This window comes from Chanodichthys erythropterus, chromosome 22, assembly GCF_024489055.1.
Source record: "Chanodichthys erythropterus isolate Z2021 chromosome 22, ASM2448905v1, whole genome shotgun sequence".
Taxonomy (NCBI): domain Eukaryota; kingdom Metazoa; phylum Chordata; class Actinopteri; order Cypriniformes; family Xenocyprididae; genus Chanodichthys; species Chanodichthys erythropterus.
In genome coordinates, this window is record NC_090242.1 from 32091613 (window position 1) to 32105887 (window position 14275).

The following is a 14275-nucleotide window of genomic DNA, read 5'->3' on the forward strand; positions in this document are numbered from 1 at the left end:
CTGTCAAGCTACGTTTCTATGGAGATAAATATAAGAATGTGTCTGTCTCACTGGTTTTTTCATCAAAATCCACAGCATCGTTGTTGGCACATGCCAGCTCTCTCATTATCTGTCCATCATCCTCGTTCTTGGCAAGCCAGCGGTCACATTGGAAACGAAACTTCTTCCCCATGATGTCGTCATGCACATCCACATACTCCAGGTGCCAACCAGGAGCCAGACCTGTCAACACAAACACACACTTGTTTTGAGCATATTAACGAATAAAGGTTTTATGTCAGAGTTTAACTGGCTAATTTGCTCATCACTCATTTCATTGGCTCAGTAGTGTTATGCTGAGCACTCTGATTGGCTCACCTGAGTTGTCGTGCCAAATGCGCACTTTCGAGAGCTCGCCCAAGCTGAGGATGTCTTGGAAACGGAATGTGTCCATCTGTTTGCGTTCAAACTTGTTGGTGTTGTTGCTTTCTTTCAAAGCTAGTGTTCCAGTGTCACCATTCTCACCGAAAATAATCATCCACACATTAGCATCGGTTCCAGCCGCTAAAAAAACAACCACCGATAGGTTACAGTCTATCTGTGACTATAAAAACAACAAATCAAGCTTTTGACAGTATGAAAAGTCTTTCAGGGTGTGTTCACACTTGCAGTTTCCGGACCAAAAAGGAATACAAAAAGCAGCTTCTAATGACATTTTGCAATTGAACTTACCTAACATCCATGGCAGCGTTTGGATGGCAGAGTCAAATGAACCGCACTAACAGAGCAATCACACCTGAGTTCGTTTTAATTGAACCAAACCTGCCAAGTGTGAACAAACCCTCAAAACAGTTGAAGACAGTTATGAGGATTTGTGTACCAGTTGCATCACTGGTCTTCACAGAGACCGTGTAGATGGTGAGCTCCACCATTTCCTCCTCATTTATCACGGCAGGCATTTCACATATGAGGGTTCGATTGGGGCCATATGAGCGAGACAGCCATTCCTCGTACGTAAATAATGCCACTTCATCCGTTTGCAGGTTATGCAGTTCAATCTGCATAGATATGCACATTAATACACTCAAAGGCTTCAGAAGGTACAGTATACTGTATGCATCTTTCTCTTACAAACCTTATCCAGGAACCAGTCAGGTCTGCTTCCAGAACCATCTATACGCACTCTCATCTTTCTCAAAGGAGCGATATCCTCAATCTCCAGATTGAATGTGTCCTTCTGCCCTCGTTCAAACCTGCACACAAACACAAATACATTAAACATAAAAAATTAGACAATTTAAACGTAATATACTGTATGTATAACAATAATTTTTAAGAAACTGCGGTGACCTATTTGCTAATAGTACATTCTAATTTCCTTCTTTTTTCTTAAATATCTAAATAGTTTCAACTCAATTCAATATTTCTGCTAAATAAAATGCATAAAACATAATTATCTTGCAGTATTGACCAGATGATTGTACACTATCCCTTGTGTTTCTTTGTTTGCATGTACATACGTACCTGTCCTCTAATTTTGGCAGCAGCATTTCCTCTGACGTGCCGTAGACTCCAAACACAGTCATATAGATCTGTGTGTCCGTACCGGCATGCTGGACATCTCCTGTTATCACGGTTGCCTCATAGATCACCTTGGAGAAAAAGACCTTTCATGAAGTACACTTTCTGTACTGTACACATCATTTAAAAGTTTGGGATCAGTAATATATATATATATATATATATATATATAATAAATTAATACTTAAAGATTTTTATTTCAAATACATGCTTTTGAACTTTCTATTCATCAAAGAATCCTAAAAAAATATGTATCAAAGTTTTCACAAAAATATTTAGCAGCACAATTGTTTTCAACACTGATAATAATCAGAAATGTTTCTTGAGCAACAAATCAGCATATAAGAATGATTTCTGAAGGATCATGTGACACTGAAGACTGGAGTAATGATGCTGAAAACTCAGCTTTGATTACAGGAATAAATTACATTTTACAATATATTCAAATAGAAAACTATGGAAGCTTGTTTCCGCCACTACATTAAAAAGGTAATTGCGACTTCATCTTTATCTTTTTTCTCAGAATTGCGAGATTTAAACTCACAATTGCGAGTTATAAAGTCAGAATTATAAGATAAAAACTCAATTGTGAGAAAAAAGTTTATATCTCACAATTCTGAGAAAAAAGTAAGAATTGCAAGAAAAAAGGTCAGATTCTGACTTGTTTCTCAGAATTGCAAGTTTATATTAGGCAATTCTGACTTCATATCACGCAATTCTGACTTTTGTGAGTTTATATCTTGCAATTCTGAGAAAAAAGTAAGAATTGTGAGATATAAACTTGCAATTGCGAGAAAAAAAGTCACAATTACAGTGGCATGAAAAAGTATGTGAACCCCTTGCAGAATCTGTGAAAATGAGAATTATTTTAATAAAATAAGAGGGATAATAAAAAATGCATGTTATTTTTTGTTCAGTACTGTCCTGAGTAAGATATTTTACATAAAAGATGTTTGCATTTAGCTCACAAGACAAAACAATAGCTGAATTTATTAAAATAACCCCATTCATAAGTATGTGAAGCATTGATTCTCAATACTGTGTGTGGTCACCTGATGATCCACGACTGTTTTTATGTTTTGTGATGGTTGTTCATGAGTCTCTTGTTTGTCCTGAGAAGTTAAACTGAACTCTGTTCTTCAGAAAAATCCTCCAGCTCCTGCAGATTCTTCAGTTTTCAAGCATTTTTGCATATTTGAACCCTTTACAGCAGTGACTTAGGATTTTGAGATCTGTGTTTTCATACTGAGGACAACTGAGGGACTCAAACTCAACTATTAAAAAAGGTTCAAACATTCACTGATGCTCCAGAAGGAAACACGATGCATTAAGAGCCGAGGGGTGAAAACTTTTGAACAGGATGAAGATTTCACAGTTTTTCTTATTTTGTTTAAAAGTCATTGTTTGTCATTTAGTACTGCCCTTCGGAACCAACAGAAGATACTTGCATGTTTCCCGGCAGAAAAATTAAGTACAATTTACCTTGATATGTGAATTCAAAAGTTTTCACCCCCCCGGCTCTTAATGCATCGTGTTTCCTTCTGGAGCATCAGTGAATGTTTGAACCTTTTGTAATAGTTGTGTTTGAGTCCCTCAGTTGTCCTCAGTGTGAAAAGATGATCTCAAAATCCTACAGTCACTGCTGGAAAGGGTTCAAATATGCAAAAAATGCTCGAAAACTGAAGAATCTGCAGGAGCTGGAGGATTTTTCTGAAGAACAGAGCTCAGTTTAACTGCTCAGGACAAACAAGAGACTCATGAACAACCATCACAAAACATGAAAACAGTCGTGGATCATCAGGTGACCACACACAGTATTGAGAATCAATGGTTCACATACTTATGAATGGGGTTATTTGAATAAATTCAGCTATTGTTTTGTCTTGTGAACTAAATGCAAACATCTTTTATGTAAAATATTTTACTCAGGACAGTACTGAACAAAAAATAACATGCATTTTTTATTATCCCTCTTATTTTATTAAAATAATTCTCATTTTCACAGATTCTGCAAGGGGTTCAAATACTTTTTCATGCCACTGTACGTTTGTTATTTTTTATTTCATGGCAAAAACAAGCACTATTAATGTTTTAACTGTTTTGATCAAATATATGCAGCCTTGATAAGCATAACATTAAAAAATCTTACCTACCCATAAAACTTTGGAACAGGAGTGTAGGCTATACTTTAATCACCTTACATGAGCTATTGAAATGAAATGGTGTACCTTCTGAGAGATGTTGACAGTTTCTGCATCCTGCACGTTTAGGAAACGGGTGGTGAGTCCGTCTCCTCTGTCTTTGGCCAACCAGCATTTACAGCGGAACACGTACCGCACTGCTTTAGTCGGCACCTCGACGGACAACTCATCCACTAACCAGCAGCTCTCTGGGGTCGCCCCATCGTGACCCAACTACATACAACACAAACCACCAACATCTACAGTTTCTATACAGACTGTACAACGAGTTTATGGAATACAAAACTGCAGAATCTGTGTGTGTGTGTGTGTGTGTGTGTTTGATACATATCAGGACACAAATTTGTACAATAACATAGGTATAGCAAGGAGAGGGTGACTTATGAGGATATTACTCCATGTCCCATTTTTCAAAAGGCTTATAATTCAGACAGAAAGTAAAAATGTGGGCAATTTTCTGTGGTTTAGGTGTAGGGTTGGTGTAGGGCGATAGAGAATATGGTTTGTACAGTATAAAAACCATTATGCCTGTGGAATGTCCCCACAATTCACAAAAACAAAATTGTGTGTGTGTGTTTCCTCACTTGCACTGTCTTGATCTCGCCAACATCAGATCCATAACAGGTGAAGTAATCCAGGGATCCAGGCAGGAATGCATTTTTACCATCTAAGTCGAGCCAAAGGCGGTCTGTCCTCTTCTTCTTCTTCTTTCCTATGATGATGACGTACACTCGGCTACTCGTCCCAGCATCCCGATCTGAACCCGTTATCACCGAAAAGTGGTAGGGAATCACTGTACGCACACACACGCGAACACACACAGACTTAATTTTTTTTCCTCATATTAAATTCAACTAGAAAATTGTGGTTGGCTGCCAGGGCATTGCACTAAATTAAATTAAATTAAATTAAATTAAATTAAATTAAATTAAATTAAATTAAATTAAATTAAATTAAATTAAATTAAATTAAATTAAATTAAATTAAATTAAATTAAATTAAATTAAATTAAATTAAAAATTAAATTAAATTAAATTAAATTATTAAAGCATTTAATTCCATTAAAAAATGCAAAAAAAAAATTAAAAATAATTTAACAGAATATTTAAATTGGTATGTTGAATAAACAATAATAATAGAATATTTTAGCATTTTGAAACCTAAAAAAATTAAGATTTTATATCTCATATTCTGCTCTGTTCAAAGGGCAAAAAATCAAATACATTTTAACTGGTGGTCTCAGAATTTTGAAGCCCACTGTATGTTCTGGAGTGGGACTCTATAAGTTGTACATACGTGATCCTTCCTCTTCTTCATCTTCCTCTGAATGTCGTTTCTTGTTTTTCTTGTTCATGTTGCTGTCGAGATTTGTCACTTTTTTAATTGGACAGAAGGCGGTCTCTCGCTCTCCCTCATAACCCTACATACACACACACAGAACATGTAGATGCACTCTGGACTAGTCTGAAAAGCAACATTGTTAACGCATGCATGCACGGGCGCACGCATGCACACATGCAGGCAGACCTTAACGTAGAACACCCTGTCGATCCGTTTGTCCTCCCTCTTTCTCGAGAGCCATCGCTCACACAAAAAGAGAAACACTTCCTCTGTGTCTTGGTCTAGCACTTCCACCTGGTCCAGGTACCAATCAGCACTCAGCATGCTGTTGTCATGGCGAACACGGATTTTGAACACCTGTCCCAGATCCACTGCCTCCAAAGTGAATGTATCCACCTGACCAATCAGAGCAGTCGTAGTCAGCAGCAGTTTGGGGTCAGTACTTCTATTCAGCAATAATGCATTAAATTTAAAAACATTATTGAAAATATTAGACCCCAAACTTTTGAATGGCAATTTTAAACGGTGTCTTTGTTTATAAGTGTGTGAGTTACTTTACTGTTCTCACATGGATAATAAAACATGACACACTTTGAGGCTATTGCCACATGTGAAATAGCTTCATAAAGATCCAAATTTTACCTAAAATTAAGAAACATTAGGATGATATCCTCATAAAGACAGAAATACATCTGTATTTGAGTGTCTCACCGATCCTCTCTCAAACTTGTTGCTGTTCTCAGACTTGCTTAGTTTGCGTTCTCCTGTGTCGCCCATGTCTCCATAGAGAGTGATGAACACGTTTGCATCAGTGCCAGCTCCATACACATCTCCTGTGGTTACTGTCACTGTATATGTGTGTACTGCAACACACACACATGCAAAAGCATTGCTGTAGCTCAAACAGTAGAGCATGGCACTAGCAACGCTAATATCGTGGGTTTCATTCACAGGGAATGCATGAATTAAAACATGTATAGTGTGACTTACTCTCCAGCGCGTCGTCCACCTCTGTCTCGATGACTTTGAGGGTGCCATCTCGTGATAGTTTCTCTACAATGATGTCAGACGGCACCAGCTCTCGAATCGTCTCGCCGTCCTCCTCCGAGCGAGCCAACCATCCCTCACATGGGAATATTGCCGTCTCAGAGCCCTGCATGATCACACACATTTTCTAGTCTTGGCAATATATACTCGCAATTGCGTGTAATAATGTCCAATTATGAGGGGGAAAAGACACTTGTTTTCTCAGAACTGGAAATTTATATCTCACAATTCTAAGAAAAAAAAGTCAGAATTGTGAGTTATAAAGTCCGATTTGCATGATATGAAGTCAGAATTTTGAGGTATAAACTCAAATATAAGACGCAATTGCAACTTTACAACATGCAATTCTGACTTTATAACAAGAAATTCTGACTTTATATCTCACAATTCTGACTATAACTCACAATTCTGACTATAACTCACAATTTTGACTTTATAACTCACAATTCTGACTTTATAACTCACAATTCTGACTTTATAACTCACAATTTTGACTTTATAACTCACAATTCTGACTTTATAACTCACAATTCTGACTTTATAACTCACAATTTTGACTTTATAACTCACAATTTTGACTTTATAACATGAAATTCTGACTTTATAACTCACAATTTTGACTTTATAACATGAAATTCTGACTTTATAACAAGAAATTCTGACTTTATAACTCACGATTCTGACTATAACTCACAATTCTGAATTTATAACTCACAATTTTGACTTTATATCTCACAATTCTGACTTTATAACTCACAATTCTGACTTTATAACTCACAATTTTGACTTTATAACTCACAATTCTGACTTTATAACTCACAATTTTGACTTTATAACTCACAATTCTGACTTTATAACTTACAATTTTGACTTTATAACTCACAATTCTGACTTTATAACTCACAATTTTGACTTTATAACATGAAATTCTCACTTTATAACAAGAAATTCTGACTTTATAACTCACGATTCTGACTATAACTCACAATTCTGAATTTATATCTCACAATTTTGACTTTATAACTCACAATTCTGACTTTATAACTCACAATTCTGACTTTATAACTCGCAATTCTGACTTTATAACTCACAATTCTGACTTTATAACTCACAATTCTGACTTTCTAACTGTAACGATCACCGTCTGTTCCTGTCACTCCCCGGACTACGCTTCCCACTCAAGCCCGGTGGCCCCTTCGCTAGCCTCTGCCCTGCTGCCGTCGCCACCCGAGGCTCCTGACCCGCCGTGGCTGCTTGAGTTCCTGGACCTGCCCTGGAGACCTCCATACCCGCCTGCACATCCAGTATCTCCTGCCTGTAGGTCTCCAGGGCACCCACCCCCCCTCCCCAGTTGTGCCATCTACGGCGCGAGGACGCGCCTTCCGGGAGGGGGACATTATGTAACGATCACCGTCTGTTCCTGTCACTCCCCGGACTACGCTTCCCACAATTCTCTCTGTCAGTCACATGTTCACTCCACAACAATCACCTGTCGCCACATACAGCCATGCACACACTCCTCACTGTCACCACACCCAGCTGCATCTTGTTAACAGGACTATAAAGGACTTTCACTCACACCACCTCACCGCGAAGTTTTCGAAGTTTGTTTTCACTCGTGTTGCAATTCTGAGCATTACCTTGTATTCTGTTTGTCTATCTGTGATTGATCTTGCCTGATTCCTGTTTTACGACCCATTGCTGCCTGCCTCGATCCTTGCCTGTACCCTGACTACGACTCTGCCTGTTCCTTATTGCTCCTGTTTGTTCCTGTTTGACCCTGCCGGTACGACCACGCTAACTTTATAACTCACAATTCTGAATTTATATCATGAAATTCTGACTTTATTACTCGCAATTCTGACTTTATATCTGGCAATTTTGACTTTATATCACATAAATCTGACTTTATATCACACAATTCTGAATTAATATCTCATAATTCTGATTATAACTCACAAATTTGAATTTATATCTCACACTTTTGACTTTATATCTCACAATTCTGACTTTATATCTCACAATTCTGACTTTATAACATGCAATTCTGACTTTAAATCTCACAATTCTGACTTTATATCTCACAATTCTGACTTTATAACATTCAATTCTGACCTTATATCTCACAATTCTGACTTTATAACATTCAATTCTGAATTTATATCTCACAATTCTGACTTTATATCTCACAATTCTGACTTTATATCTCACAATTCTGACTTTATAACATTCAATTCTGACTTTATAACATGCAATTCTGATTATAACTCACAAATTTGAATTTATATCTCACACTTTTGACTTTATATCTCACAATTCTGACTTTATATCTCACAATTCTGACTTTATAACATTCAATTCTGACTTTATATCTCACAATTCTGACTTTATAACATTCAATTCTGACTTTATATCTCACAATTCTGATTATAACTCACAAATCTGAATTTATAACTCACAATTTTGACTTTATATCTCACAATTCTGACTTTATAACTCACAATTCAGAATTTATATCATGAAATTCTGACTTTATAACTCACAATTCAGAATTTATATCATGAAATTCTGACTTTATAACTCGCAATTCTGACTTTATAACTCACAATTCAGAATATATATCATGAAATTCTGACTTTATAACTCACAATTCTGACTTTATAACTCGCAATTCTGACTTTATAACTCACAATTCTGACTTTATAACTCGCAATTCTGACTTTATAACTCACAATTCAGAATTTATATCATGAAATTCTGACTTTATAACTCACAATTCAGAATTTATATCATGAAATTCTGACTTTATAACTCACAATTCTGACTTTATAACTCACAATTCTGACTTTATAACTCACAATTCTGACTTTATAACTCACAATTCAGAATTTATATCATGAAATTCTGACTTTATATCATGAAATTCTGACTTTATAACTCGCAATTCTGACTTTATAACTCGCAATTCTGACTTTATAACTCGCAATTCTGACTTTATAACTCACAATTCTGACTTTATAACTCGCAATTCTGACTTTATAACTCACAATTCTGAATTTATATCTCACAATTTTGACCTTATATCTCGCAATTCTGACTTTATAACTCACAATTCAGAATATATATCATGAAATTCTGACTTTATAACTCACAATTCTGACTTTATAACTCGCAATTCTGACTTTATAACTCACAATTCAGAATTTATATCATGAAATTCTGACTTTATAATTCACAATTCTGACTTTATAACTCGCAATTCTGACTTTATAACTCACAATTCTGAATTTATATCTCACAATTTTGACCTTATATCTCGCAATTCTGACTTTATAATATCTGACTTTTACAACATTGCTCTGTTGTTGTTGTTTTGTTTGAGTGGCTGTTATTGGACTCAACCAATGGCGTGAGTTGGGGGCTGCATGTTTAGTACTACTTTGACCAGTTTGGCCAGACAATGGGATAAAAGAGGCTAGTTTAAATATCAAAATCCATCAGACAGGTAATGTCAAGGAAAGCATAAATAAATAATCCTTCATTTGTCATTAAGCATGCATAAACCTTATGTTTACTATTTGAATATATTTTAAAAATGTAATTTTACGTTTTCAGCATCATTACTCCAGTCTTAAGTGTCACATGATCCTTCAGAAATCACTCTAATATGCTGATTTGCTGCTCAAGAAACATTTCTGTTTATGATCAATGTTGAAATCAGTTGTGCTGCTTTTTATGGAAACCATGATAATTTTATTTCAAGATTCTTTGAACAGAACGTTCAAAAGAGCAGCATTTATTTGAAATATAAATCATTTGTAACATTATAAATGTCTTTACTATCACTTTTGATCAATTGAATGCATCATTGCTGAACTTTTGAGCAGTAGTGTAAATGCCCAGTTTCTGCTGGTGGATGTGTGTATTTATATCTGGTGAGTTTCACACTGGTGTGATGTGCTTGACGGCACTACAGCGTTTCACTCTTCTACTGTACACAGATAGCGCTGGAGTGAAGATACAGGTCAGAGAAGATTAGTCACTGGAACTAATTATATACAAGGCAACAGAGAGCAGAAGTGGGTCAATGAAATGGGTGTACGACAGACAGTGGAGAGGAAAAGAAGGTTTTCCACAGCCAGACGAGAACATTCTAGACTCAACCTCGTTTCACGTTGCCAGAAATAAGACCAATGTATGGTATCTGCTCCACACTGTAGTTTAGTCTGTCCAAAACGTCTACTTAGGCAGGAAGGGAACGTCTGACCAACATGTGAAAGGCGCAACCACAGTTTGCTGTTTTCTGGGACATTTAGGGGCTGAAATTGGCAGGAAATGTTGTTTTTTTGGATTTAAAGCTTGAGATTAGACAAAACCAGCTGCATTTAAAGAAGTCGGTCACATTTACTTGTACAGTAGATACAGATTTGTACACATAATCAGATAAAGTATGGGAAAAAAAGGCTCAATACCTTCCCTTTCCGGAGCAGTCTGCGAATTTCCACACGGTCTAAATGCCAGCCAGGATTCACCCCACGATTATCGTGACCGATACGGATTTTCTCAATGATATCTCCGATGTCCTCCAACTGCAGAAGCCCAGAATCATCATCATCATTGTTGTCAGTGTAAGCCCGTCTTTGAATTATTAATAGAAAAGTAAAACGTTAAGATGAAAAGACCAAGGTGAATTTCATCCAGGCTGGTTTATGCCAGTTTGTACTGGTCTGGAGTTGGTTCAGCAACAAAAACTTTGCCAGTAAAACTTAGCAAATAAAACAGGTTTGTTTGTTTGTTTTTTAATGCCATGCCAGCTTCGGTGGCTATTTTAATGCCGAGAAAAAATTATGATAAAACTGAAGCAGGACAAATTGCATTGTTTTTCAAGCACACTAGCTTTGAAAACACAACATATACTGATGATGACCAGCACACAAATGACTTCAGACAGTCTCCTCAAATACCTCTACAATGAACATGTCCTCCGCCCCCCGTTCAAAATACATCCTCCTCTCTCTCTTGTTGACGCAGAGAGATTTCTGAGATGTACACACTCCATTCTGCCCGTACAGAATGATGAAGACGTCTGCGTCTGTTCCCGCAGCAAATATATCACTGGTGAAGATTTTAATTTCATAGGGAACAACTGCAACACAAAAGAGGAATGCACATAAATCACAAACATTGTGTCAGTGACTATTGGCACAAATTTGCATCCGTCTGTATTTATGAAGCAGTTTTTGGGGACAAAACTGCAAGAATGAAATATCCTCAGAAGTTATCTAATTTCTAAAATCTCCTTCTAGAGATACAATCTCCCCAAAACATACAAAATAAGGGTTTTAATCACTTTTAACAAATTGTGTTTATACTTATAGCTATCATATTTTGTTAATTAAAATAAACCTAAAATAAATTATAAATATTAGATTAAAAAAATTCTTTAACAGATACGTAACATTTAAAACCTGCCCATGTAAGTGAAATAAAATCTGTTTAAAGGCACAATATGTAACTTTTCGCCACTAGAGGTCACCTATTCAGAGCTTGATGACACAGAGATTAAGCGCAGAATCATGGGAGGTATCTTCACCTCACAACCCCAATCCGACAGGAATCAGGCAGAAATCGTGTTCATGCATAAAATTATTAACGTTACCGACAGTTCAGCGTCCTTCTGTGAGATGATGTGGGTTCTTACACAGAACAAGGCAGTCGTGTGTTTATTAGTCATGTTTAATTAATCAAAGCGTTTCAATCTTCTGTTTATTCAGCTACAGCAATATGATGCGTGTTATCATCTTCTGCTGCAGGGCATATTTAGATTTTCTGTGCAAGAGCGCCCTCTGGCTTTCAGATGGAGAATAATTTACTACTGATCACAGAGCCGTAAAGCTCTGACAAGCCGTGCATTAAATAATCGCAGCCTTTGCCATATTGCGTGCGATTTTATCGTGATAAATCGTGCAGCCCTAATTAATATAAATAAGATTTAGTATTAATCTGTAACAAGTGTGCCGCACGAGTCCTGAAAAGTGGAGCAAGAGCGTTTTGGTCGCTCCCCAGGTGGCTCATAAATCCCGCCCTCTCCATGTGATTTAATGGAATGTGAGACAAACTAAACTTTAAATTACACTTCAAAAAAATGTTTTTCCAATAATGGTTTCTGTCATTTTATGTAGATTTTATCATGCTGATGGGGGTGTGATTTCATGATTGACAGCTGTGATTGACAGCTTTTCTGAGCACAGTAGTCACTGAAGCACCAAGTGAGTATTTTCAGGTTTTTTGGGAGGAGATTGGAACTTTAATTTCTACATTTCCATAACCGACATAATGAGTTGTTCTTCAATAAACTGTACTGAACGATTCTGCGGGAGTGTGGGCGGGGCTTTGATACTGCGCGCCTCCAATTCATGCTCACTACTGTGCAGAATCGGGTCAATGTCAGCGCCATATTGGGACATTGGCGACTTTACTTCTCTACAATGCAAGAGAGTGTAGGTGCATTGTCCATATGTACATTATAATTAGCTTTGTATAAACTCTAACATCTATAAGGTATATCTGTAGAATCGTGTGTCATACAGGGAGTGTATAGTACTGTCTGCAGTTCATTAGGGTACAGGTCTCTGACAATGGCACCATCATCTTCTCCTTTATCCAACCAGCGGCCACATGGAAACCGCAACAGCTGACCGAGAGACGGAGCATCGATCTCCACCCAGTCCAGAAACCAGCCTGAAAACCCACCTGAGAAAACAGGACAACCCCCCGACACACACATACACAAAACAAACACATATACATCCACAGAGACACATGCACACATCCACATACACACATGTACACTGTAAGTAATTGTCTGTAGGATTTACACCAATGCTGCCTTACTGACGATTCAGAAGAGAGCCACTGATATTAAATGATCACAAATGAAGCGACAATTTAATACGAAAAAAATTAAACACAGATTTATACGGACATAAATAAACCTTAATTTTCGTTAAGCATGCATAAACCTTAATGAACTCATTATGCATGCACAAAAGTTCATTTTTGCCAAATGGTTTCCCTTTAAACATATTTTACAATAAAAGGAAACACATTTATGTCATTTTACACTACCGTTCAAAGGTAAGGTTTCTTTATTGTTTTGGAAAGTCTAATATGTTCACAAAGGCTGCATTTAATTTGAAATAAAATACAGTGGAAACAGTAATATTGTGAAATATTATTAGTTTGAAATATCTGAATATATAATTAATTTCTGTGATCAAAGCTGAATTTTTAGCATCATTACTCCAGTCTTCAGTGTCACATGATCCTTCAGAAATCATTATAATATTCTGATTTGCTGCTCAAGAAACATGTTATATTATTATTATAAGTGTTGAAAATGCTGCTTCATATTTATGTGGAAAATTGTGACTTTTTTTTCAGTATTCTCTGATGAATAGAATATGAACATAAACTAAAATAGAATCTTCTGTAACATTATAAATGTCTTTACTCTTACTTTTGATAAATCTAATGTGTCCTTGCTGAATAAAAGTATTAATTTATTACAAAAAATATTACTGAAACACAAACTTTTAAATAGCTGTGTTTTATGATGCTCAATAAATGATTTTTACTTCATAATGAAGCATTTTCAGGGCAATTACACATTAGTGTATACTTTGAAATGAACTTTTCTTGCATAGTTTATAGCCTGTCTTTAGTCTGTAAATAACATCACTGTTCTAAACAACACAATAAGTTCGGAAATTTGGAATGGTTGTACATTACTTTTGTTTTTTGCTGTAAAAAGAACAGCGATTCGTTACAGTGTAAACACACAAACGAGCACACGCACACACGTCACTCATCAGTGCCTAGATTTGAACTCAACCAATCCTCAGAAGTAGATTCAGTGTATTTGTATAAATGTTTTCAATAACGTAAACATTAATAGAGTGATATTTGATGTGAGTGTGTGCACCTGCGTTGTCGTGTCCAATGCGGATTCTCTTGAGTTTTCCGATGTCCACAGCCTCAATGGTGAACTCATCGATCATTCCCAACTCAAACTTGTTCTTATGGTTCTTAGAAGCCTTTAGATTTATGATACCTGACACAAACAC

At 36.4% G+C, this 14275-nt stretch overlaps 1 protein-coding gene across 1 annotated transcript in view; it reads right to left on the bottom strand.

Annotated features, from left to right (window-relative positions):
* LOC137012301 (lipoxygenase homology domain-containing protein 1-like) overlaps window positions 1-14275 on the bottom strand; it is a 43393-nt gene that overhangs the window by 3591 nt on the left and 25527 nt on the right. Inside the window, exons 26-40 of the mRNA XM_067375426.1 lie at window positions 14134-14262; window positions 12738-12902; window positions 11114-11295; window positions 10622-10738; window positions 6093-6255; window positions 5814-5965; window positions 5289-5498; window positions 5058-5181; window positions 4346-4554; window positions 3789-3974; window positions 1504-1631; window positions 1115-1232; window positions 860-1037; window positions 358-543; window positions 52-222 (exon numbers count right to left, since the gene is read on the bottom strand). Of these exons, the coding sequence (XP_067231527.1) occupies window positions 52-222; window positions 358-543; window positions 860-1037; window positions 1115-1232; window positions 1504-1631; window positions 3789-3974; window positions 4346-4554; window positions 5058-5181; window positions 5289-5498; window positions 5814-5965; window positions 6093-6255; window positions 10622-10738; window positions 11114-11295; window positions 12738-12902; window positions 14134-14262 (2418 nt within the window). The remainder of the gene's footprint in view (window positions 1-51; window positions 223-357; window positions 544-859; window positions 1038-1114; window positions 1233-1503; window positions 1632-3788; window positions 3975-4345; window positions 4555-5057; window positions 5182-5288; window positions 5499-5813; window positions 5966-6092; window positions 6256-10621; window positions 10739-11113; window positions 11296-12737; window positions 12903-14133; window positions 14263-14275) is intronic.